At 39.2% G+C, this 27,580-nt stretch overlaps 1 protein-coding gene across 7 annotated transcripts in view; it reads right to left on the minus strand.

Annotated features, from left to right (window-relative positions):
- The window catches only part of TRAK1 (trafficking kinesin protein 1), a 126,351-nt gene that overhangs the window by 21,448 nt on the left and 77,323 nt on the right, over positions 1-27,580 (minus strand). For 4 of the 7 annotated variants that reach the window (XM_054274293.1, XM_054274297.1, XM_054274296.1 and 1 more), the window contains 9 exons: positions 17,983-18,059; positions 14,643-14,759; positions 8,900-9,000; positions 7,984-8,092; positions 6,119-6,197; positions 5,600-5,730; positions 5,047-5,121; positions 3,684-3,821; positions 1,635-1,711 (listed from right to left, as the gene is read on the minus strand). In XM_054274293.1, the coding sequence (XP_054130268.1) occupies positions 1,635-1,711; positions 3,684-3,821; positions 5,047-5,121; positions 5,600-5,730; positions 6,119-6,197; positions 7,984-8,092; positions 8,900-9,000; positions 14,643-14,759; positions 17,983-18,033 (878 nt within the window). In that variant the 5' untranslated portion in view covers positions 18,034-18,059. Of the gene's footprint in view, positions 1-1,634; positions 1,712-3,683; positions 3,822-5,046; positions 5,122-5,599; positions 5,731-6,118; positions 6,198-7,983; positions 8,093-8,899; positions 9,001-14,642; positions 14,760-17,978; positions 18,060-26,489; positions 26,592-27,580 lie in introns of those variants that run through there. The other 3 variants (XM_054274295.1, XM_054274299.1, XM_054274294.1) reach the window with 3 other exon arrangements.

A 27,580-nucleotide genomic window follows, 5' to 3' on the forward strand; every position in this document is an offset into this window, starting at 1 on the left:
CTCTTAACTATAAACTGACTAATCCATTTTAAAGGAGAGTTTGAATTTACTCTCCTGAGTATCTCCATGCAAGCAAGTCCTGTATCTTTTCTCTCTGAAACCAATTTCCAATCCCCTTAAATAGCACTTTTAAAAAAACGAAAAATATCCCAGAAATACAAAGGACCAGGACTTGAGAGAGAGGCTGTCAAGGCTGGAAACCTAATATTTGACCTACTTCTACAGTTCACTCTTTATCACCATTGTCTTTATACCATAACAAACATCATTCACCTCGTTCAAGACTGACATCAGATGACACTTCAGCAGAAATTTCTTGACAAAATAAAATTACCCTACATCACGCTGCAGCAGTGCCACCACTGCTTTATTTTACAGTTCAACAATGGCTGAACACAAGGATAGCACATTTCTTCTATCTGAAAGGTAACACTGCCAGGTTGTAACAGTGACTGCATGCCTTAGGCTATTTAATATCATTTAAATTTCCTTCCTTCTGTCCATGGGTGCTCAACAGTTGCACCCTTTGTCTGGAGGCTCCAGGTCTATAGCAGTATATCTTTATGAGGCTGAATCTAAGAGTATTTATCAATAAATAGTCCCACGGAGCTTGCATTTACTACCACTGCACAAATAAATAAAACCAAGACAAGTCATGTGACCAAAAAAAAAAGTATCCTCCTCTGGTACAGGCAAAGTAAATAAGATATTCTAAAGAAGTTAAACTAGCTTTAAGTTAAGATTATACTGAAAGGATGAAAGGATCCTATGGGGTTTGAGCACGCTCACAACATTCTGATCTTACATTTTTCCAACCAACATTTCACTCTGTCAAAGCCTTATTTGCAGTTCTTGGCTCAGGCTCAGAAAAGGTCAGTGTATGCATCAGGCATTTTGTAAATGCAATTAGAAGGTTTCTGGAAGTGTCTACTGTACCTTGCCTGACTGTCTTGTTTTGTAAACTCTGTTTCTGTAACAGACCCTGTAAACTGGATTAACTTATTTCAAATTAAACAATCCATGCTTTGTACAAATCTGTGAGATAAACCTATTGGAGTACACGTGCAACTGGCATCAGGGAGGCCATTTCTGCCAAGCTGTATCTATCTATAGCTTTGGGGCTGTCGCAAGCACTTAACTTGTTTCAAACTACTCTCTTGTTTAATTCAACAGAACTTCAGCACAGGCATAATGGGCATCACACTAAGTACCCAACCATTCCAAATCCCTTACTGCCCTGATGTTCTTCCGGGATTAGATCAACCTGGTAACTTATGTTATAAAACTCACCAAGAACTTGAACTCCTCCTCTAACTGGAACTTGAAGAAATCTAGCATGGTAACACACAAGAAAACAAACCTTTTCTCATTCTCAGCACTCATCAATGAGGAAAGAAATTTACAAGACAAAGCAAAGCCAGTATATAGGCGTTTTCTTTTAGTGGCTTTAGGAAAAAATAAAAACACCCCGAAAACTAGGCAATTTGTTTTCCTTTCTCTCTATTATTCACATTCAGGTAGAAATATTTCTTCCTAAATATCTGGCTCAACTATTTCCTGTTTCTTCTCTTCTCATCAAATAATTAAATTCAGATATAACCAATCAATTAGGAACTAATTCTTTTCAGTCGTACGCCAAGTCAGGAGAGTCAGGTTCATCCAAATGCAGTTCTTTCCTCATTGACCCTTCTATCTCTGCTGCCAAAGAATCCTGTTAAAAATAAGCACAAAAGAGAAACAAATATCATAGCATTAATAAGTTGGCATGACAGAAAATAATAAATTACTTATACAAAATAATAAATAATGAAGAGTATTTCTAGAAGAAAAAAGGAAGGTTTAAATATGAAAAATTACTAGAAAACTAATGTAGGTATTTAAAGCACTGACAAAATATGGCTTAGTTTCATTTTCCTGCAGTATGTACCATCTGATGATACATAGTATCTGCCTAAAAACCTTAAAAAAGCATTGTAGGCAACAACATGATCCAGATATCCAGACTGAATTCCATCTCCAGCAACACTCATCTTTCATGTATAAAGTTTTGCTCTTTATGTTCTCATTTACAAACCACAGCATTATCCACCCATCCACAAAAATGACATGATTCTTGGCATAAAGCACTATATACTTTCTCCATAAGGTTAGAGGTAACAATTTTACTGCTGGGTGCAGGGTCTTACAATCAAATATTGACAAACCCAAATGATCTTTTGTCCCATGATTCAATGTCTGAAAACCATTTTTACACAAAAAATATAAACCTCTCTCAGCACAAACATACTTTTCACAGCTTTCAGCTGTATTTGTGCAAGCAAAATTTGTATTATTTTTGCAATCACAACTTGTATTATTAAATGTCTGCACTTTGATTTGGCCTGCATTCAGTCTCCGAAGGGAGGACAAAAAGGCAAGCTAAGCCTTTGTTGGCAATTTACCTCTTGTGAGCACAAATAAAATGTGTCTTTCTTCAGCAGTAAGACAAGGCAGGCCAGATTTTGCTGCATTATTACATTAATGTTTTTCAAAAGAAGCCACTGATACCATTGCCTTCAGAAGTAATCTAACAAATCTAGAAGCATGTCACTGACATATTTTCATAAAAATCCTTTCTTCAGGAGTTTTCCTCTTCTTGGAAGCTGAGGCCTCAGAAAGAGAATGTAAACAATAATTATCTGCTGCTGTGGAATGCAACAGGTGCATCTGTGATTGGTCTTCTGTGAGTGTTTGGATTTACTGACCACTCACAGGAGAGCTTTCTTGCTTTCTGCCTGGACACAGAACTTTGTTGATTCTATTCCTATTCTATTCTTAGCTTAGCAGCTTCTGAACTTTTCTCTCTATTCCTATTAGTATAGTCATAATGTATTATATATCATAAAATAATAAATCCAGCCTTCTGATCATGAAGCAAGATTCTCGTCTATCTCTCTCACCCTGAGGAACCCTTGCAAAGCCATGCAACAAGAAGCAATGTCTAACTACTTTGAGGCAAGCAGAGCAAGTCACTGCACAGATTCTTATCCACTCTTTTTTTTCATTTCATTGAGGGTACCGCATATTTCCTGAGTTTTAAATGCCATAATCACATGAAATCAGGTAAAGAAAGTTGGTAACACCAGAGAAATCACCATAACTTGTTGCCATAATACAGATTAATAACTAACATTCTTTTAATGAACCACTGAATTTTCAGTCACTATAAAACAAGGAGTTATGTTTTTAACCCTGTTCAGAGGTTTAGACTGAAGAATTAAAATGTATATCATAAACGATGAGAAAGATGCCAGGTCTGGAAACCATAGTTATGTTATTAGGAAGTTTAATCTCCAAGGAAATTGAAGACAAACAGCAAGGTCCTAATGAACATCAGCCACCACAGTACAGGAGATGCCTAACAAAGATGTATAGAAGTGTGTAAGGACTTAACCTGTTAACCAGCTTTCACAGCATAAGCACACACAGAACAGGCTGTATATAACACTGCAGCAGAGCTGCATAGCACCACTGTTTCAGAACCAGGTTGCAAAACTGATCACTCAGGTATCCTTTAAGACTATGCAAATACACATTTCACCCATGCTTATCTCAGACTAGCATCCTATCCCTGAAGCTGTAAGTCAGATGCAAACACACTTCCTTTGCTTGGTGTGTGCAGGTTTTCCCTTAAATCTGCTTACCATAGGGAAGAGACCAAGGGAGTGGTACCGACGTGATATAGCATTTGGCATGGTCTTGTTCCTAAGGTTTTTCAGCTCTTCTTGAGCCTCATGAAGCATTTCCATGCACTCTGCATACTTGTCTTCCAGCTCTCGCAACTGTAACATAGAGAAAACAGTCCAAGACCTTATGGGGTGCACTATTACCACAAAAATCCTCCACATTTTTTTAATACTGGTAAACAATAATAGCATAGGGAAGGATATCCCACTTTAAAGGAATCAATCTCAACAACTGAGTATCACTGGAGGATCATTAATAACATGGATTAGTGATGGGAAGGCAGGCAGGGAGGGTAACAATTGGAAGGAACTGTTTGCTCCATTTCTTTCCTTTCCTTCCATGTGAAACCATTGACAAGGAGAAGATACAGAGCTAAAAAAGCATCTTTAGTCTGATCAGGTTTAGTGCTTAATCAGTACCATGATGACCACAGTGACAAACATCATGGTCTGAGGACAAGACATTCCCCAATGGTCCAAAGGACTTAGGAATTTTAAAGCCAGGACTTTCATGCATACATACATATACACGTATAGCTTTCAACAGCCTAAGACTATGCCTTATTTTTAGCTTTCTCAGGAAACACATCTTATGTAATCACTCTGTCTACAGATGTCTGTGTGCTCTCATAGCTTCTGGCTTCATCAGCCACCTCAACTAAGTTTGGCAAAGGAGGAGAAGTCTGAAACTTCTCATTCCTACAACTTTCATAAAAATAAGCTATTTGGTTTAGACAAAGAGATCTGGTTCATTTTCTTTCCTAAGAAAGCAATGGTGAGGCATGAGCCCAGTCTTTGTTGAGGACAACAGATACAAAAGGTCCACCCACTGGAAAAGTTTCTCTCGCTATTCCCATCTTCATTACCAAGTAGTGCAAATGCAAGACACATCCTAAAGGGATCAAGCTCTATTAATTCCATCTTGTCCATTTTTTTAATGCGAATGTAGCATCCATAACACAACCTGAAATACTGGACTGCCTTATGTTAATACACTGAACAAAGAGAGCATCAATGAGCTCTACCATGTTATCTCACTAGTTAAAATAGCACAAATTACCAGCCTAGAGAAGTCAACCTCTAAAGGTGTTCCTATACAGCCCATAAGTCTCTGTGTTTCAAAATGTGTGTCATTTGAAGGAGCAGAGAATAGGAAATAAAAGGGTTTGAACTCTATTAGGAACATAAATGTTTCTTCATTCCATATACACAGGCAAAACTATTTAATATCCCTGATCCAACTCAGACTGAACCTCTCATGGCAAAGTGACCAGTCATTGCTCAGCTACTAAATTACTGTTTTACTAAGTAATGTACTCACCTCAGCTGTGAGCTGTCTCTGGGCATCTTTAGCTGCTCCCAAATGCTGGACAAGTTCCTCATTTTCAACTGCACACTAAAATATGCCAAAAAATGTTAGAAATACTGTGATGTTTTGTCCTGTGATATTTGTATCATATACTACAGATAATTAGCAACATTGTAACTATTCTCACCTCTCCTCCACAGTTTAAAATGTTTACACAAGAACACACAGCATTAGAAAGCACCTTGCTAAATGAACCTCCAAACAAGTACGTGCCCACTGAAATACTTGCACTGACACTTTTGTCTCACCGACATAATTCAGAGCAGAGTTTTGTATCTAAAATTTAAAATAATTTTAACTATTGCATTTGAGAAACCATCTATGCATCATTTAATAAATTGATGCTTTCTAGTCAAGTATGCCAGATATTAAACACCAAACAAGGTCATCCACATAAGGAAGGTGGAATATTTCCTTTAGGCTCTAGTACAGAGAAGATTTTATTCTGTCCTCCAGTTACATTAGCAGCAAATAACAACAGTAGTCTCTCAAATGGATTGCTTACAGCTTTTGCCTTTTTCTGCAGGTCGACTATCTGAGAGAGAAGATGAGTGATTTCTTCTTGCTGCCGGGCAGCATCTTCAGTTTTCTTTGCTAGCTCTTCAGAGATATTGGCAATCTGGATGTTTGCATCCCCTTTAAGATTAGTAATCACAATTAACATCACAAACCCAAAATCAGACAAGTAAGCATAAAGATGTTCTTTTGGAACATCACTTGCTTCAGCAAAATCCTACCCCCAATTCAGTAAGGTATTTTTGAAAAACACAGTAGGACACAACCAGAAAGGCATCAAGTGCTCATGCTTTAAAGGCGACTGAACACTTTCAATGCAAAACTATTTTTAAATGAGAAAAATTTAGCTTTCAGCCAACATTTTCTGCTGTGAAATTTCAGCCCAGAAGCTTTCTCCTCATAACCATTTGTAAAAGGAAAATAACTACCACAGAAAAACGTGACTGACTGATCTGTTTTAGATTTTTACTGACCTATCTCAAAAAGGTATAAAGAAGTAGGCACATACTTAGCTCTTTTACACAGTCATTGACAAGTTGTTGTTCTTTCTCTTCATAAGTAATTGTTTCAGTCTTCAGCTGACAGGCCTGTTCAAGAAATCCACATCAAATATGCTACATTAGCACATTTGTTCTTTGCCAGTCTGTTGTTGCACTTCCATCTGCTTCAGAAAGACAAGCTATTCTAATCACTCCTTCAGGAAGACAGTGAGAAACTACAGTTTTTGCCTGTCCTCCCACATGTTCTGGAAAAAGAGGCCAGGTGAACATTCAGCAGAGACATGACTGTATGGAGAAAGTTGCATCATTATCACCATATCCCCACTAGATGTCACTTGTGTATTTTGCACTAAAAGTAAAAAGAAAAAGAAAGGCTTGGACATACAAAGCACTAGCATGCAGGACTTGATCTGCTCACTGAGCAAAGCCAGGGGTCATCAAAAACCAAAGAAATGCTTGGTTTAAATAACTGAATTAAACATTCAGGTATTTAGAAAACATGCTATTTGATCCTATTTGAAAAGTTCTGGCACTGTAAGCCATAAAAAACCTTAATGGAACCTCCTTGCCTGGTTTGTATTTTCCACTGTGACTCTGGCAGTGCCAAGAGCAGCATGGCTGCAGCCAGCTGGTTCTGTCTGGCACCACCTCGGTGGGTCTGTAACCTATTCCCAAAGCTGAGGGCATGCACAGACACCCACAGACTGCATCTACAGAGAACTGCACAGCTCACAGGTTTCAGATTTGGCTTCATCCTGTGCCTTGCTGGCACAGACTTCATCTCCCTGGATGGGAAGGCAGTGCTGCATGGGGTTTCCTACTCCAGAGCTCTGATGCAGTGGCTCTCTCAGTTGTAATGTTCACTATTCTCAGACCATCTATTGCTCATCTTCCTTGTGCACCTTCTCAGTTAAGAGCACAGCAGTCTCCATTACCTGGTGTCTTGTGCAAAGATGTGGCATGACCTATTTACAATGGGCCCTGCATTTGCAGTGGAAAATGGAAGTAACATTCTGTTTTCATATAGTCACTCTCAGACGGAGGGTATCTCTCCTGCTATACTCTGCTACATGTTTGCAAAGTGGTAACATGCTCCCACGTTTAAAACTTGGTTTGAAAACATAAAATTATTCACTTCATATTCAGTTATTAAACTTTAAAAACCTGTGTCATCTGTGAAACAAACAGAATATTAGAAGAAATAAAAAGAAGAAAAGCACATTCAATTTAAAATATTAACCGCCTTGACTTGAAACACAAAATGAAGAAATGTAATGCAAGAAATTTCCATGTTGACAAATACTGAATTGGTATCAGAGGCCATGCTACCCTACAAACCTGAGATCTCCGGCTCAAGTCACATGTATATGCCAGGTCAGCCCTTTACAACCTTTTCCAAAGTGCAATCCTGGACTCCAAAATCTGCCCATATTCCTGCACATTCTTACTACACAAACACTGTTTCGCATGTAGCTTCATTTGGGAAGAATTTCTGCACAGAAAGGGTGATAGGACATTGGAATGGGCTGGAGTCACTGTCCCAGGAGGTGTTCAAGAAAGGACTGGACGTGGCACTCAGGGCTCTGGTCTAGTTGATAAGGTATTGATTGGTCTAAAGTTGGCCCCAATGACCTTAGAGCTCTTTCCCAACCTAACCAATTCTGTGATTCTATGTATTCTGTGATTCCACATTTCAGCCTTTCCTTCATTTAAAAGGATGAAGGATGGTGATTAAACAATCACAGAGGGATCTGTTACATGTGGAATCATACTCTTAGTTAGACTCTCAGCTTTTAATACAAGCTTCTCAATACCTGTGTTCTGGCACTTAGATGAACAACTATATTAATCAAAACAAAGGGAGCAATTTCACCTCAGATCTAAGCACAACATTTTCCTCTTCAAGGTCCTTGAGCTTCTTTTGAAGAGAGTCCAAATGAAAGTAGTTCTGGACGGAGGAAGAAGATTCATTTCTCTTCAGCCTTGTAGGAAAAAGCAACAAATTTAAAATAATTTTTACATATACTATGGCAAATCTTACAGAAGACCAGACTGAACACAAGTCTCAAAAGCAAACAGAGCTACATGAAATACTTATTATTATGAGTTTATTCATGCCATTATTTTTGGGCAACAATAAATTCGTAGTGAATTTCAAAAGAGAACATTTAAAATGTTATTTATTATTTTGCACATTCCCTATGGAAAAGTTGTTCAGCCAAGGCTATGAGAAAAGAAACCATGTTACTACAGGGAGCCATCCAATAGCTCCTGATTAATGCTGCACATGCTTCATCAGAATGCAGCAATAACTCTGCAAGGGCAGACAGCTCCTTAGAGCCTGCAATGCTGTTCAGCAGCTAAGTACCTGGAACACACCCTGTAAGCCATGCTTTATTTCTTTCCCTTAGCTTGGAATTTTTCCATAGTGCCTTCAGAGGTCCTTCAAGCACAAAGGTCACTCATATAGCATGTCCTAGCACATGCGAATGTGTGTGGTGTACTGGGCTGCTGTCAGTGAGAGCCACAGCTGCCCCAGCACAACAGTGACCCAGTTCCTCTGAAGTTGCAGCGTGGTGCCAGCAGCCTCCCTGTGTAGTCTCCCCTCCTGGCTCCTGTAGGCACCTGGATAGCCAGCTGGCTCAGTGCAAGTCCTTCCAGCTGGACCTTGCACCAAGTTCTAAGTCCCATTTATAGTACCAGCCAACACTGTGGCAATTTTACCACTTTTCAAAGTGATGAAATCATCCAACAGATGACAGCTCAGCGCTGCAGATCGATTGACTTACGGGGTGGAACAGACGGACTCCGGTTCGCTCTCTTCAGCAGCACTGGTGTAGAACTGGAGCAGTTCATCTTTCATGGACAGCTCATGGCGCAGCTGAGAAACCTACACAAAGAAAGAGATCACAGATCAGTAAGCTGATTTTCCAGACACATTTTTAAGCAAACTCACCACAAATTAGCCTGTTATTCACTCTCCAGGCATCATCTTGGACTAAATCAAGAGTCCAAGACTGCAACAGACCAGAATGATTTCTTTTATTTCTTAGAAAGAAGGGAAAGTGTACCCGTTTAAAGTAGCCACTAAATGATTTTTCACTGGTCCAAATATACAATTATTCACTGCTATTAGACATGTTTCTTTTTTACCTTCTTTAAGAGGAGCAATCCTGACTCACTGTTGCATTAGACTAGATTCACATGCACAGTAATGGATATATTGCAATGATATAGCAAGAAATAATTGTGGCACAATCAAGCCAAACATTGCATTTATTCATTTTGTGTTATGACTGCCACCTTCTGGCATGGATGCTGACCTTGCAGGCCTCAGATGCTGACATTTCCTCCTCTCCAAGAGGCTTTACATAAAATTACTGAAATGCTTGTGTAGTAAGGTTACAATTGTGACTCAAGTGCGGGTTGAGCTGCAGAACACCACCACAGAGTGGGAGGCTGCTGTTCTGAGGCTGTTCCAACAGTGAAGGCTGCAGTCAGTTTCAGGGATTTTTTGGCTCCAGTAAAGTAGTTTGTGGGATTCCCATACTTTGTATATGCATACATCAAAAATTAACGAAACATCAAAAGTGGGTGATTAGGATTCCTTTGAATCCTAATCCTAATGAATTGTTAGCTCTACAAATGTCATCTTTGTTATTTTATATTGCTATTCTCCAAGAAAAGGGTTAAAAGCCCAATTAGACAGTAGCACATACACAACTTCACAGCTGTGACTTAGGATGCCAGCAGCAGGAGATTACTTTTATTTGCCTTGCACAACTACAGACAGCATAACAGTTCACACACATCCATTCTCTTCCACTTGTACTGCAAGACTTGGCCCTCAGTTTGCACTTTCCCATGTAAAAAATGCACAGTATGTTGCTTTTTAATAAACTGCTTTTCATATTGTAAGCATACTTTTCTTTGTAGATATTATTAGGAAAAAACCAGAGAATATAAATTACACAGATTTGAACTCCATATTCATTGAACAAAAGAGCACATGCAATCCAAAAAAGCACTTGAATTGTTCACAATTTGAGGCAAACAAGGTCATTTACTTAACTATGACTGTTCTGCGTAATGAGAAGTGCTAAGGCACCAAGTCTTCCTGAGACATGGGTTCTAAATAGCAAGGGGAAAAAAAACATCCCCATCCAACCACATTTTAGAAAGCTATTAAACAAAATTTGTGCATTAATTTTTGGAGGCTCGCTTTCTCCATTTCAGGAAGAGCGAAAATGCTGAACCAAAAATAATGATTTACTTCCCTTCAGCATGTTATAACTCAGCTCTTTAAGAAGCAAGAATTCAGATGCTGTCTGTGGGTGGACACTAGATCATCTCCAGCTCTTGCTACTGTTTTTTTTTTGTATGAATTAAAAAGACTGAGGATACTATTTTTACTGCCATTTCCGAGCATTCCAAACCTCCAAAAGACAGTGAACAGTCAGAAAGGTTGATCTTTTAATGGAACAGGACGTGAAACAATAGGCATAAACTGAAACATGCGTGGTTCCTCCTAAACATCAGGTGCAACTTTTTAATTGTGAGGGTGACTGAGCACTGGCACAGGTTGCCCAGAGATCTTGTGGGGTCTCCATCCTTGGACATAGTCAAACACCATCTGGACATGGTCCTCAGCAATGGACTGTAGGGGGTACTGCAGGTTTGGACAAGATGACCTCTAGAGCTCACTTCCAATCTCAATCAGGCTGTGAAACTGTGAAACACTCACAGTAACTTCCAGCAACCCCTCCCTTTGATGCAGCATTTTGTGGTGTGTTAACTTTGGTAAGCAGATAAGCATCCACCTGCTGAGCACACAGTCTGCCCCACAATCCCCACAGGATGAAGGAGAGACTCAGAAGCTCAAGAGCAAGAAAATCTTCTTGCTGAGACAGTTTAATAAGTGAAGCAAAGCTTCCCATGCAAGCAAAGTAAAATAAAGAATTTATTCATTGTTTTCTATGAGCAGGTGCATGTTCAGCCACTTACTGGAAAGTGGGACCTTGGCACACAGAACTGTCACTTCTGAAGACAAACACCATAATCATGAATGTCCCAGATTCTTCCTCCTTTCCCTGACCTTCTATTGTTGAACATAACAAGATATGGTATAGAACATCCCTTTAGTCAGTTTGGGTCAGCTTCCCAGCATCTTGTGCAGATGGTGGACAGCGTGAACCAGGAAAAAAAAAAAAAAGATGGGGAGGCTGGGAGGGGCATGAAGGAAAAAGAAAAGAGCCTGGTGGATGCTGTGCAAGAGTCGCTCGGCAATAGCCAAAACATTGTTATCAACACTGATTTAGTCCCAAACCCAAAGCACAGCACCAGGCAGGCTGGTGAAGAGTATTATCAGCATCCCAGACAGACCCAGGACACATTTTCACACTGCAAAACACTGAATTTGTTTTATGAACAGAAATATTTTCACAAGCCACTGCCAGATGTGCCCTCTGGAGCCAATGCTGCCCCGTTACTGTTGCACAATCTTGGTTTTGTTATCCAGCAATGGGGACTGAGCCCTCGCTGTGCATGGGATAAGGCCCACGACATCCACAAACCAAACGTGGTGATAGCTCATCTCTTCAGGTTTCTAATTGCCTCTGCTGGCCTGACAGCTTTACTCAGCTTCAGAACTAATTCATGAAATAACTGTACCTATCTTAAAATAATTTAATTAGAAGATAAAATTATCCTCACCCAGAGAACAACAGTTTAAAGACCTGGAACCTAATTCAAAGAATCAATATTTACTGAATCATGAACAACTGTTTCAAGAATATAGTTGATTTGCTTTTCCTGACAGCAACTAAGTACTTAACAAGTTAGAATCACTCAAAAGAAAGACACCCTGTTACACTGTATGCAAAAAGCACACATACAAGTACCAAATCAAAGAGCATTTCTGTCTTTACAACATTACTTTCTACTCTTAATAGATCAAAAGCAATGTTCCATTTTTAAAGTCATTGTTCCAGATTATAATTCAACTTTGTCCTTTCCTCTCACTTTACACGGAACAAAATCAAACCTGGACTTTGAAACCTGCTATCATCAAAACACAAACTCTGACAGGTGACCTGGAACTTGAATAACAGGTCTAGAGGGCTGCATTACCCAGAGGTTAACACTGGTTTGAGGTGGTGTTATTTGAGGACTGACTGCATTGGAAGTGCTGCCATTTTAGCTTCAGAAACATAGGCCAAAATACATAGAGGAAAAAGGGGATTTAGAAAGATTAGGAGAAACTAAAACCTAGTGAGCTACGCCATCCTGAATACAATTCACATTGTGCAGATTTACAGCTTACTTTTCTTTGATATTGAGCTCTAATGTCAAAGAAGACAATACCAAAGTGTAGGCAGCACCATCTCAGAGAAAGGAACATGGAACTGCAGCATTCTTACTGAACAGCAGATAGACACACTGTACCTGGGAACTACACTCTGCTGTTGAAAAAGTAGACTTCCATCTCTGTAAAGCAAAATACTTCACAATTAAGAACATTTCCTCAGTATATTTATGCTTCTAGAATATAGTAGTGAAACAGTAAGCTGAGACTGAAGTGTCTGTGCTCAGACTAAAGGGCTTGCTTCAGTCCACTTGACTTTACTCCTCTAGTACAGCAAAAATCTTGGTTACAACAGTTTTTACTGAACATGGTCACAGTCCCTTCTTAAACTTAGCAGTGCCTAACAACACAAGCTCAAAAGACAAACCCAAGAATCTGATGCACTTTGAACAGGTCTTTACAACTCCAACATGTATCTATCAACGTGGCATGTTACCAGCACAAAGGAAAAACTCGGCCTACTTAATGGAATAGACAGAAGGTTTTGTCATGACAAAGGTCAAGGAGATATAAAGCTAAATTATTCTTGCCATGAGACAAATACATGACAAATACAGATATAAAGCTAAATAATTCATGCTACATATACCAATAAAACCTTGATTTTACACCACACATCAGAAAAATATTGTCCCTATATGACAGAAAACACAATTCTCCCAGACAAACCACTTTTAGGCAATTTTTACAGAATTCTAGAAGCATCAATTAATTTTGTTTCTCTTATCTTTTGCTCTTAAAGACAGTTGTCTTAGTTACTGTTCTGTTCAAAGATTCAAAATTCAGTTTTAATAGAAAATCTGCAATCTATTAAAGGCAGATTTTCAATACACAGAAGTGTCATGACTTTAAAGTCTGATGAGCTCTGCCTCAAAAGCACCAGTTTCTGAAGGAATCAAAATAACAGTGTGAAAGAGGGGTGTTGACAGAACATATGGCCCAACATACCAAGCCACCTGGTAAGAGGCTTATTTTTGGTGGCATGTTTCCTAATGCTCCTCCTCAGTCCCACTAAATAAAAACAGATGTGGACAGAGGCAGCCTGTCCCTGTCCTCAACCTTCTTCAATCAAATTTTCTACTCTGCATGGATGGATATGAATTCACAGTCCTGCTCAGTCACCTTGCACACACCTAGTATATGTCATACTGATCAACACACAAATAAATTGGTCTGCCTCATGATGGGACTTGGGCAGCAAGCAACAGCACTCCTTTGGGAGAGAACAGAACTAGTTTTCCATGCCAAAAAGGGGAGGGCACATCAAAGGATATTATTTCATTGTGTGTGCTCCACCACCATTTATCAGACATCACTGATCACTCCATCTGCACTTTATCCTTTATGTGAGATGTTCATAATGCAACATCTCACAACCCTGAGCAGTGTTAATTATGAACCATTTAAAAAGTTTTTACTCCACTGTGGTTCATTGTTCTCTCACTCTCTGTCTTGCTCAAAACCACATACAGGTGAGATTCAAAAAGCAAGGCCACTGCCTCAGAATAGGAGAAACAGCATTGACTCATTCATTAAGTTGGAGTTTAGTGACAGCTGTACTTACAGCTAAAGACCTGTTTTAAAGCACAGGTGCTACTTGAAATGATATAAGCTTTCTGGTGTGTTTTATTGATCACACCAATATGTGCACTCCCAGCTCAGAAAGCCAACCATCCCCTGGGCTGCATCAAAAGTAGCATGGCCAACAAGTTGAGGGAGGGGATTTTCCTCCTCAGCTGTTCTCTGGTGATCACTCAGCTCCGGAGTCCTCAGGATAAGACAGACATGGACCTGTTCAAGTAGGTCTAGAGGAGGGCCACAAAATTATTCCTTCTCCTATAAGGGATGGCTGAGAGTGTTGGGGTTGTTCAGCATGGAGAAGGGAATGCTCTAGGGAGACCATATTGCAGCCTTTCAGTGCTTTCAAGGGGGTTTATAAGGGAGATGGGAACAGACCTTTTAGCAAGGTCTGTTGTGATAGGATAAAGCGCAATGGTTTTAAACCAAAGGAGAGCATATTTAGACTAGATATAAGGAACACATTTTTTGCAGGGAGGGTGGTCAGACACAGGAACAGGCTGCCCACAGCCAAATGCATGGACAAGGTGAAGCTAGAAGAAATTTCCCCACATCACTGCATATACAGCATTCAGGCACAAAAATCTTACCTCTTCTCTGATGTGTTCTACTTGCTCCTCTAGGAAATCATTTCTTTCTGTCAGTGATTTATTTTTCTTTAACAGTGACTGGCCAATCCGAGCAGCTAATTCTAAGTCCCGTTCTTTCTGTGAAGCATTAAGAACAGAAAGCCAACTTCAATTTATAATTTTTTAATTACCAAAGGATCAGAGGGAGGGTAAAGTTGCCTTGAAACGGAAGAAACAAGCACTTAACAATAAACAGTTTTTCCTTCTGTGAGGACTTATTTGTTCGGGGGGTTTTGCTGATTTTCCTTTTCTATTCTCACATATCTTGTATGCATATCTTGCATACAACAGCATTGTTCAGAAATGACTGACCCTCTCTCAAAAATCTACCGACAAATAAAAGGCAACAAGCTATGCAGGAGTAGAAGCCAGTTCCACCACAATGAACGTTCAGCTCCTATTTTTGTGTTAGTGCTTTGCATTAGTGCTTTTGTATAAAAACAAGTCCTAACTCTTTCCTTTTAGCAGATGTCCCAAACCACATTAAGTGGTTACTCTCATGTCATGCTTGGTCTCTTCCTCCCCCTCCTCTATGAGCACAGTACTGGAAATCACCTGTCTTGACAATTCACCACAAGTACAAAGAAAACCAAGGAGCTTATCCTGTTGACATGTACATAAGGATGTCTCAGCCTTGCAGAAGCTGGTACATGCAACTGTAATCTACTTGAGAGAGGATGATAAACTGCATAAAATTTTGCGCTGTTCATTAAGCATTTCTATTTATCATTTTCTTATTTAACTACTAGATTTTTTTAATACTGGTATAATGGTGGTTAACTCCCTAGTAAACCCTTAGTTAACACCATTTGAGGAAGAATTTTCTCCCTGTCAGTGAAAATACTGTTTGGAGCTTACTTACTGCCCCTGACTGCCACCCAGATTTTATGACTAAATGCTACCTTATGTCATGTGTACATTAATGACAAAGCCTACAAAACATACAGCTAGTGTTCACATGGATTTGAAGTCAATGAATTTGAATGAAGAGGCTTTCATAATGGAAAAAAAAAAGTTATATAATAACAAGTAAGTAAAAAGAGAGGTGACTGATCAATGCTGTATCTGCAAATAGCATTTTCCAAATGGTTTCTGAAGGTCAGACTTATATTTGCATTAAAAGTTACTGGCATTATCAAGCCATAAAATCTTTATGCAATCTTACGTACAATCTTTCAGAACAATAGGTGCCACTAAGTTATCCAAAATATGTTTGGACATATTTTAAGCCAACTTATTGTTCACTAATTTGGCTCACTTCGTAAATACTGAGTGGAAAAAATATATTGCTGCAGTTGTGACTTCACAGAGGAGGAACTATCTAGCAGCAATGTTTTTTAACTTCCAATTTGAGGAATGTAAGTCCATGTTCAGTCTCTTCAAATAACTTCCCCAGTACTCCTACCCAATTTTTAGCAATTCAGCTCTAAATTTCAGTTTGGGGACAGGTCTCTTACTAACACAATGCTAAGGAACCAATTTATCACAGCTATAGGTAAAAAAAATAATACTGAGAAGTAAGACACATTTACACTATTATTAGAAAAAGATGAGAAAGCAGATTCATGATGAGACCTGCTCCAATTTTTACCACATACCCAGGCAGGCCTGGTGCCACTTTCTTTCCTTAGTTTCAGGGCTATAGGCACAGATTTCTGAAATATCTGCACACATGCAGTTTCGAGATCTTCTCTTTTCTATCTTCTCAAATGCTGCACCTTTCACTGTTGTAATGCAAGCACCTGAAGCTTGCAAACATGAAGGACAGACAAGAGGTGGCTTTTGCTTTTTCTCTCTCTCGTATGCATGGAAGCAACAGAAGGAGTTAAATTCTGTAAATGGCTGTAATCTCTTAAGATAACCATCACATGGAGAACAAAGGAAGGTGCTGTAAGTGCACCTATCCCTATGAATAGAGTAATTTCATTGGAAATGATGGCCAAACAAAACAAAACAAAACGGCTTACTGAAAGTATTTATTTTAATAAAGTTTGGCATGTTATACATGCCCTTATTTTTCCCTTCCAAATATCCAGGTAGGAAAGTACACAAGAAACTTTAAAACATTGGCTCAGCAAGTCCTTCAAGCATTGCTCCCCTGAGTGTGATGCCTGGATCTACAGACATTTGGCCACAGGGACTCAGGGGAGGAAACAGTTTGGCAGAATGCTGCCATCATTACTAGAAGGAGCCACAGACCAAATGCAGTAAATCTCAGCCAAACAAGGCAAAGGGAAGAGGGCACAAACAAGTTAACAGCCTGTTACTACAAGGTGTTGAATTATTCCAGGAGAAGTTTTTTGGGTAACACATCAGTTTTAACAAGTAATTTGTACAGAGGTGTTTGAGTGGGTTTGGCTCAAAGCACAAAATACAAGACTGTACTGCATTGGGGGGTATCCAGAACAGGTGGGAGACGTGAGTGTTCATTCCCATGCTTGTTTTTTTGCAGAATTAGAGGAATAACAGACCACCCAATTGGCTAGAAATATACCATTTTTGACATTGCTATTGCAATAAGCAAGCAATTGAGTATAAAGGACTAAATTGCAGTCAGCCATGAACTGATACAATTGTAACAGTTTTCACCTAAAGAATTACTCATAAGCATTCTTCAGAAAATCATTGCTCAAGTTTACTGCAGAAATACAGCTGATTTTAGTACAACAATTTATCATGGCTTTTATTGAACATAAGCATAGTACCATGACAGCTGCTTTTTGACATTTCTTGAGTGCTAAGGATTACAGGAATATCAATTTTCATAATAATGGTATAAAAACCCCACAAAAAACAACCAAATCAACCAAACATAAGGGAAAGAAGGCAAATGGAGTACTAGTATTTTCTAATTTTGTGCCTATGTACTTCTCTGGAAAGAAATTATCTGAACAAATTATTATGAAAAGAAGTCTGTGAGCTTTTTAAAATTATTTTCTGAAGACAATATATCCATCAATAATGACACTCTCAGTTTTACACGTACTGTAAAAATATGTGTGATTTTAAGATGATTCCTTCTCCTCCTCCTTCATTAGAGCAAACATTTGGCCAAAAACAAGTTACATGGCCTCGACTGAAAAATAACCAGAAGTAATGAATCCATTTGAGTGAGGTAAACAAATGATCTTTATTTAGAAAGAATACTTAGCTGACCAATTAGATAAAGTGTACATACACTTAGAGTCCTTATTCTTCCACACTGAAGGACAACCTACCAACAGTGTTTATTAGTGGTACCATGGAATTTCAGCACTACTTTGTCAGACTGTACGGGTCCTTAAACAGATGTAGTACTTGCCTCTTCAAGAAGACGTGTTACAGCATCTATGTCATTGTATGTTTTAGTCATCTGGCCCACTCTTTCAGCACATAAAACTGCAAAGAAATAAAGCAAAACATTAATCAGATAGGCAGTACCACTGGGGGAGGATCACAGAATATTCTGAACTGGAAACCATGCACTAGGATCACTGAAGTTCAATTCCCATCCATTGCAAGAAATATCTTTCTAAGTTTAGATGTGCTTAAGTTTTCATCTAAAGAACTGCTTATGTCAGCTTTTGGATGAGCACATCAAAAGCTAAAAGCTCAAACCAAACGAAACAACAAACAAACAAAACTCAACACACCCCCTACCCCCCCACCCTCAAAAAAATCCAATATTCATGTGATACTGGAAATAGAAATGCTCCTCTTGTTACAAGTACTTGCTTTTGTCAGCAGCAGAACAAACTTAAAATGTTAAAACTTTCTTCTCTGAAGAACAATATCTTGATTTTATTTAAAAAATAATCAGGAGGTCAAAACAGATGTTCTTAGATATATGATTAGGATTCCATCATGTCACCTACTCATTGCATGGCATGCAGTAGCATTACTCCATGAATAAGTAACTCCAATACTGTTAGGGGCACTGTTCATCAGAAAGCAACTATGTCATATTAAATTGATAAGAACTGGGTTTATGGTACAAGACAGCAAAGTATGCATGCAAAATAAGAAATGGTTTTGGTAATACCCAGCCACACCACAGTGATCACAGTATCACCCATAGCAAATATTTACTTAGACTGGTTGAGATTGTTAATCATTAAGGTGGAACCAGAAGTTTTGTCAGACTGAAGAAAGTATGAGGAAGTTCAGTCTATCACCATAGGTGATTCTTTAAGAAGCTACACTGACTTATCTAGAAGTCAACAAGTTTTCAAAAAATTCACCAGCTGTCACAGCAAACAACAGCACTTTCTGCTCTACCCTTTTTTTTTTTTTCCCAACTACACTTTTTCCTCAAACCTTGCAATTCTGGAAAAGAGGACTGTTAATGAAATTCAGTGGATCACACGGACTATGAGTTATCAGGCTGCAGTAGCCTGAACTGCTCTTCAGGGGATTTACCCTTGGCAATGTCACTTAAGGCTCCGTCTGGCAGATAAGCTAATGTTGTTCTAGTGCACACTAAGGCGGGGGAAGAGACAGATCAGGCCTAATAGGATTTACATACTGAGGAGAAAAAAAAAGCAGAACTGTACAGTAATATTAGCAGGAGACAGTTTGTCACACTAAGGAAACAACACTACCTAATTCATAAATGCACAATCTGCATATAAATAAATATACAGCTGATCACCACTAAGGTACGTTGACATACATCAAATGCAATATTACTTAGATATCTCTTGAAATGTTGGAGGATATTTTTCCCAATTTAAATATCAGAAAGTTGCTTAAATTATGGCAAGAAGTTGAATTTCTTAGTTTATTTTCCCATTTCTCTAATTCTACTTTTGCAGATCACATCCTAAAAACATTTATAATATTCATTGACATGAGTACTGCCAGTGAACTCCAAAGAATGCTATACAAAAGTATTCAAAATATAATTGCATTTATCCAAATAGTAAGTCTGAAAGAGGCAACAGTAAAAAGTTTATGCTTCAAAGTAATAACCTGACAAACATATCAATAGAAAGAATAACTCTACCACTGCAGAAGTAAAAACACAGTACATCTTTAAACCACAAGCTATATTACCCAAAAGCAGACTAATAAGGATTCTATAGGAAAAAAAAATGCAGTGACTTGCAAAAAGGGGATTAACAGAAGTTTTCCATAAAAACAGAAGGTATAATGTTCAGAAGACTATTCATCCACACACACAAACTGACATCTCCATAAACTCAACTTTGTTTTAAATATAGAAAGTTCATAAGTCATGCTATAAAACATCTATCAGAAACCCTGACGCCAGCAGGTTTCCAATACAACCACACACTAAATAGTTCCCCTGGCTACAACATTCCATCACTGCTATAAAATAATATTTGACATTGTCATTAGCAAGCTCATTTAAATTCTGTACCTAGCACTTAACAATCACCAATGAGCAGGACTATGGCAACCTCACACCATCCTGATTCAGGTAAATGTATAACCTTCCTAACAGCCAGGCTGATAAAGGATGGTGTTCCCTCAGACAGAATAAAGTCACTCAGTTGGGAGAGTGATAAAGGTTGATTGTGTGGATACTCCCTTCAGAACTTGCCATTTAAACTTTAACCTGACAAGGCAATACCATAGCATTATAACAACAGACATTACTAGCAGCAAAGTATAATCTGGTCACCAAGAGCATTTATATCGAGAAATTTCCATCAAAGTTCTGTTGGTGATTGTCAAAACAGAGATCTTTGTACACTACTTTGCCAGAGTAAAAAAAGGGTTTCAAATCAGAAGTGTCCTTTTATGCACTACCTAAAAGGATCTACATCCAAGTAGAAATAAATTTTAGTAGACCACATTTAATAAAATCTGTCAGTGAACTACTATCCATACTACTACTACTACATACAATACTGTGGAAACACAGAGCTACTAGCTAAAAGGAAGGATTTGCTTCTGGAAGGACGGCAAGCTTGCAAAAAGGTGTTGCTTTCAATTACTCAGAAATCAAGGTTTGTGGGAAAGAGAAGGTGAAAAGTAAGGGGAGAGTAGAATCCAGAAACATCATTTTAAAAAAATCCTAAAACGTGTCTAAATATTCAGTTATTCAGCCCCCCATGGACTATGAGATAACATTTGGCCAATTCCTAGTACAGCAGTTTTTACTTCTTAAGTGATCAAAAAATCTATCAGTGAAAAAGAAGACTAATTTGAAAAACTATTTAGAGGTGTTATCAGTGAAGTATGCAGTGGAAAAACATCCCACTCACACGTCACATATGTAATGGATCCTGCATAGTAGGTTTTTAGCCTGATGGATTTTCTGATGATATGAGAGCCTAGTAGTGCTGCTGTAAAGATAAAACAAGAGCAAATGAAGGACAGTGTCTTGTAATGCAAAACCTGCCGTGCCAAATTACTGACCTCTTTTTGCTCACTCACACATCAATAGTTTTTTGCTTGAGGGTGATAGGGAGCACTGTGTCCAAGTGCATGGATGCATGCAAACAGCCAAATCAAATATACTTTGCACTTCTCAGCTTATGGAGAAGGCTGATAGACAACACAGAAAGAAAGAATAATTTAAAAACCTCACATATTTTGATTAGTGCTTTGAAGCTAATGTCACAGATCCAAAACAGGAAATAAAGAACAGAGAAAGTTTCCTTCACATTATTTTCATGACAGTGCTAAATACATGGTACTGGGGACACATTTGCAGTTCAAAGTATTTGGGCTTTTTTTAAAGCCAAACACACAAATGGACAAACACTACACAGATCAAACATTCCCTCTGCCTAAAAGTACCTAGCACCATCTTTATACAATCCTAAGGCCTGCAAATTTACTGGTAACCACATTCCTGTGTTTCCCAAAGTAAGTACAGCTGAAAGTATCCTGCAGTATCCTGTATTTATTTCTTGTCATCTAGTTAACGGAGCACTGATTCCCAAGCTGAAGATGCACCAGGACATGGAGGAACACATGCACTTTTCTGGATTGCTCCCTGAAAGTCACCCATTCAACAAGTCTGCTACTTAGAGTAAAGGATGTTTGCAGGAACAGGAGACAGCCATAGAAGGAAAGGGGAGCAAGAATACCACTACTGGCAGCTTCTGCAAAGAGCCACCACCTGCCAAACAAAGGATTCAAATAGAAGGAGGAAGAAACACCAGTCACAGGTATCCTCAGCTCCTGTTCCCTGCATCCCTCAACACACAGTCCCTCTTCATTTTTGAGACCTATCAATCAAGGATAAACTAATGAAATAAAAGAGCTGCAGCTGCTGAAAAGGAAAGTCCAGCTCTCACTGCTCCTCTTCACGTCTATTTTTAACTACTAGGAAACATAAGAGGGCTAACATGCCACTGTAAAGTTTCACTTTTGGGGCAGATAATATTGACCTGTATAATTATAGAGTCTAACAGGGAAGGCCTTAGTGCCTGAAGACTTCCCGACTACCAAAATTTACTTCATCAGAAACTCCATCAGGGAAAATTAATACTGTTTATGGAGCACAGATCTCTTGCCATTTAAACACCCACGCTTCTAAGTGGGTTGGCAATAGGGGGACAGTGGTGGCAGTAGGGGACAGTGCTTTTTTTTCCGTAACAGTTTCCTACCCAAAGCCTATGGCAAGGCCTGCTATATTCTTGCTCTCTTGCTCAGTCATGACAAGCCCTGCCTCACAAACAGCTTCTGTCTCGCCCCCCTCTGCTCAGAGCTCTGTCCAAACATACACCAAAGATACAATGGCAAGGGCATTGCATCCTGAAGGTTGCACATGGACAGAACACACATGGCAGATCTGACTGAGCCGTGCTCCCTGCTGCCACTTGGCACACGAGAGCCACCAAAGACCCTGGCAGACTCAGACTCCTCAGCTCTCGATGGATTCATTCCTCAAAGGCTATTTTTACACTCAAAGATAAAGTACCCACTAAAAATTACAGTTTCAGTTCCAGAGCCACTGATAGTTATGCTTTGGCACAGGTTACTGTGAGCACTACATCAACTTGAGCCAAGCACATGTGGAATTCTGAAACTGTGCCATATTAGGTATATCACCTTTCAAATAAACTCAGGAAAATTAGAGCTGAAATATGCTGTCAGCTGTTACTGATTTTTCACAGTTAAAGATAAATATGGTATCTTCTCCTCTAATGCAGAGGTGTTTTTGACAGCCCTGGTTAAGCTGGGGCAGAGGCTTCAGATCTGCTGTTGCCTGCCACATTTGAGACAGCCCTAAGAGAATACGCACATCTAAAGACCTTAAAAATTTTAAGATACTACTGTCACCAGAGCTTGAAGAATGTGCTTCTGAGTCACACCTTACTAGAAATCCAAATCCTAAGGGAACAGCCCAGCAGTTCCCCCAGCAGTCCCAAAGCAGGGAGCAGGCCAGTGGCTCCAGAAGGCAGACGGGGAGGTCAGCAATGGCGTGACCCAGGTTAGAGGGATAAGGAGCGGTCACAGCGTGCCAGCTGCCTCACAACTGTCAGGTCACACTGTGAGTGAGCTCTGTGCAGGAGTCTGGAAGAACATGATGCTGTGGGAGATACATAATCAGTTAGGAAGTTCAACAGACAATCCAATAGATTCTCATTTTGTCTTCTTCAAATGTTACAGCATGGCTTACTGTAATTTCAATGGCACCATTTACAAAATAATCTTTTAATATTAAGCTGCAGCTACCGATTGTTCTGGAAGAGGAGATTTTATCTTGCTGTTTAAGGCTATGGTTTAAGGAGTGTTTGTTTCCTGCAGTTTTCTCTCACAGGGTACTCAAATAGCTTAGCAAATTCAATATTAAAGCCTTAAATACAAACCTTTGTTATTACCTAAATGCAGGTTCACAAAAAAAGCCCCTCAAAAACAACAAACCACAGCTTTTACTTCTTTTCTAAAGCCTCTGCCTGAAACTTCAGGCAGGGAATAATTTCAAAGTACATCCTCTAAGTAGGACATGAACTTCATCAAATTTTCTAGTGATGAATGAAAAATCAAGTTGAAAGAAATTTCAAAAAGAGCATCAGACACTTGTTCCTCCTATTAGCATAAACAGATCAAATGTGGTAACTTGGAAAATACAGACACAAAGTGAAATAAGAAAATAAGAAAAAGTCTCTGGAGGCAACACCTTAATTCTCTTAATTTCCTTAATGCATACATCATTTACAGACACAGCTCAGGATAGCTCTTTCTTAAAACTTTTTTTGCAGGGTTTTTTACTACTAGCCACTGAGTTACTGTCTTGATATTCTCTTCCATTTTTTTTTGTCAAGAAATGTCTAGACTGCAGTCAATGTAATAAATAAATGTGTGAAAGATTTAAATCAGGATCTGGACTGTACATCTTTAAAAATCCTAAAATGAAATTACAAGCCTGTAAGCCACATATTGTCAGCTGTCTCCTTTCTTAGATATATAGTCTTTTCCTATTCCAACTCTTTGGGAGGGAATGGTTGTGCCAAAGCTTTCAAGAATGGCTCCTATCTTTTTTGCTCTAGTATTCACAGATTCCAGAGCTCTGAATGGCCTCCATTGTATTGTATCCTACATTTTCAGTCAGATCCAGAAAGCAGATCTCTGGAGTCAGATCCCTGGAGTGTCTGATTTAAGATTTTAATAGTCATCCCAAGACTTTTTTTCTTTTTAATTCAACTGGAGACAGATTCTATGCCTGCACTTACTAAGTGCTTTAGATAAATAGGACTTTTAAACTAATACATTAGTAAATGGAAATGGCTGCCATCATAGGTCCTAGGTAGGTAAGAGTCCTTTCCTGTCCCAGCTGCAAAAGCAAGAATCAAAACACAGTTCCCTTTCAGAAACAGCTGACTCAACAAATCACTAATCAAAGGAAGCTGACAGGTTGTCCTTTCACAGCTCAGGTTCCTTTATGAAGAAAATCTGAGAAGACACTATCAACAGATATCCCTGAGCAAAGTTTCACTGCAGTCAGCCCCAAGGCCAGCTTATCAAATGAAAGGTAAACATACTGCTGTCAGGCAACTTTACCATTCCAAAGCAATGCCAATTCCAAAGGTGCTTTCCACTCTCATCAAGAGAGCTGACTGTAATGCTGCCAGGCATAACGTTAGTTCCATGACAGGCTCCAGAAACAGCACTCAGGGGAGTTACAGCATCTAAACGTCGGCACAGGGAAAAACCTCACTACAGCAAAATGACTATGGAAATAACAGTCAAGAAGTGAGTACACATCCTGCATATGGAATAGGCCAAACAGTTAAGGAGTCCTAATTACACAGTTTTTATCCTCTTCTTTTCAATAACTATAAATGGTTGAAGTGGAGCATATCCTCTGATTTGCTGTTTCTGGTACCAGATTTACAGCCAGATATAGCTAAAATGTTTCCTTTGTTCAGGATGAAAAGGCTACACGCTGGTGTTTCCATCTGCTTTACTTACAGAATGGATTGACTCACCCATTTTCCTAGAGAAATAGTGCCCTTTGCAAGTACTCCCCCGTGCAAAGATACATAGAAATACCATATATAGGTTTGTGTATCTGTATCTCTGCTACACTGAGTGTGTAGGCGATATGAACACATAGGTGGAGAAGAAAAGGCACCTTTAGAAGACATTTCAAACACATACTGAGCTTTTGAGAGGAAGGCAGTGTAGAAAGACAGGGCTAAATTTATCCCAGATAGAACTCAAATTTTTCTCTCCTCCCCTCAAAATCATTAAGAGCAGCTTCAGACTGTTAGATCTGGATGAAGGGTAAAGTCAGCAGAAAGAACAAGAAGAACATGATCTATGCCTCAGTAATGATTTAATTGCTAAAATAATAGGAATAAAATATAAAAAATGTCAGCTGGCCTCCCTTGAAAGCTTCCTCTCCATCCCAATCCCCACTTTTAAATTTTCTTTTTATCAGTATTTTCTTCAGCACCTTTCTTTTTTACAGAGACACACAAATCTGAAAACCAGGTGGGATATTTGATTGTGAGTTTTTACAGGAAAATCCTATGCAATGGCATTCAAAGAGCATGGTTTATTCACCAAGAAGTCTGGACACAGGAACTGTTAACCATGAGGTGAACAAGGATGTAAATTCACAGTACGTCACATTTTCTGTGCTAACAATCCTTCAAACCATCCCTACGTCAGCTTTACAATAGTTCATTTGGAAGTAACAATTCTCTACCATAAAACTACTGCTTCAGAGAACAATTTACAGCACATGAAATAACAGGAATTGGGCATTTAGCTTTTGCTACCTGAAACCCTGAAGAAGGTTACCAGATTGGCTGGAAGCAGCCCTAGGATAGATACCCTCTCTATTCAGCAAGTGCACGGGAGGATTTTCATTGCATTCCCATTTCCACCTGAATGGGTCAGTTGCCCATTATTTCTAGAGAGTACAACAACATTTTTGGGTTGGTTTTTATATTGAAAATTTAAGTCACAAGACACCACACTTGAATTATTTCTGTCTATGCGTTTTCAAATTCATGGATAAGCACAAAATTGCTGCTCTGTTCTAGAAGCACCTGCTGGGAATGACAATCTAAAATATACAGTTTCATAAGACACACACATTTTGCGCATATAAAAAATGCACTACAATCCCAGAGAGAGAAGATTTCCCAATTTCTGTTTCATTATAAAATAGGGGTTGCACAGCCTTCATCTGTTGATCATGCCTTTCTTATTTAAAGAAGTATACATAAATTAATATTTAACTTATTTGGATATTAGACAAATACTTCATCCAAACATACTGGCTACACGTGTAAAACACAGAATTTTGTCTATTTAATCCACAAATATCATTCAAATCACTTGTAGATTGCCATATGATACCATGAAATATTAAAAACAAAAGGTGAAAAGTACCTTCTTCCAAGATATCAAGGCTCTGCCTGTTAAAAGCACGTTTCCTCTCATTTTCCTTTTCATAGTCATATTCATAACTTTCTTCTTCGTTTACTGACATTGCTGCAGTTATCCCAGACAGACACGAAACGATGTCTGAGTCTCACAGGCGATGGGAAGTCATTCCCTCGGAGGCTGTATCTTTGGGCAGAGCAGAGCAAGGTCTCCACAAAGCAGGATACCATCTTTCCTCACTCACATGCTCAGCCAGGGAACTCCGGAGAGACTGACTACTTGTCCTTAGTGCAACAGCTTTGAGTTGTGCAGATGGGGTGGAGGAGGGAAGAGACCATCTGTCTATTAATTACTAGAAGGTTTATGTTGCTTCTCAGACCAGCTCTGACAGTAGCCAGTTTTTGCTCAAAAGCCCCACTGACATATTTCAAACAAAGTCAGTGGGCTGAAAGACCCTCCCTGACGCTCCTCATATCAACAAGGCTCCCTCTCCTCTGCCCCTGCTCTTATGAGTGCAGTGGTAGCTTCCCGCAAGTGTCTCAACACGGAAGTCTGACCCAGCCTCTGTCTGTCACACCTGGAGAAGGGTGTGCACTGTACAGAGTCATAAATCACCTCTCACCTTGCCCAATGCAGCAAGACCTCACTGGAGCTGTGAACAGCCTGAGCCTGTGCACACACAGCCAATCCCACCCAGCAAGGAGATCTTCATACCCAGGGCTATTGTGCAGTACAGTCTGACTGCAGCACCCACCACACACTAGAACCATTAAGTGAAGAACTGGGCTAGGGAAAGGAGCTTTTTTATTGCTTATACCAAGGAGAGATTGCACTGGTACAAAGAACATAAATGACATACCCCATTAGTTGTCAAATACTGTGTTTTCCACATTAATTTTTCTCTTCAGTCAGCTGTGGGATGAGAAATACCTCACAAGTCCACATATGGCACGCAAGTGCATTTTCAGGGGTGCATGCATCTCTTCTTTGTTCAACAAGAAACAAATCTCCTGTGCTCAGACCTCTTTGTTTCCAACAGGCTGTGTTTGCTAATCTTGACTACACACACAGGGCAGGCTAACTTTCTTATTTAATTT

This window comes from Melozone crissalis, unplaced genomic scaffold (assembly GCF_028551555.1).
Source record: "Melozone crissalis strain CALT ecotype California unplaced genomic scaffold, PUWL_Pcris_2 ptg000016l_1, whole genome shotgun sequence".
Lineage (NCBI taxonomy): Eukaryota > Metazoa > Chordata > Aves > Passeriformes > Passerellidae > Melozone > Melozone crissalis.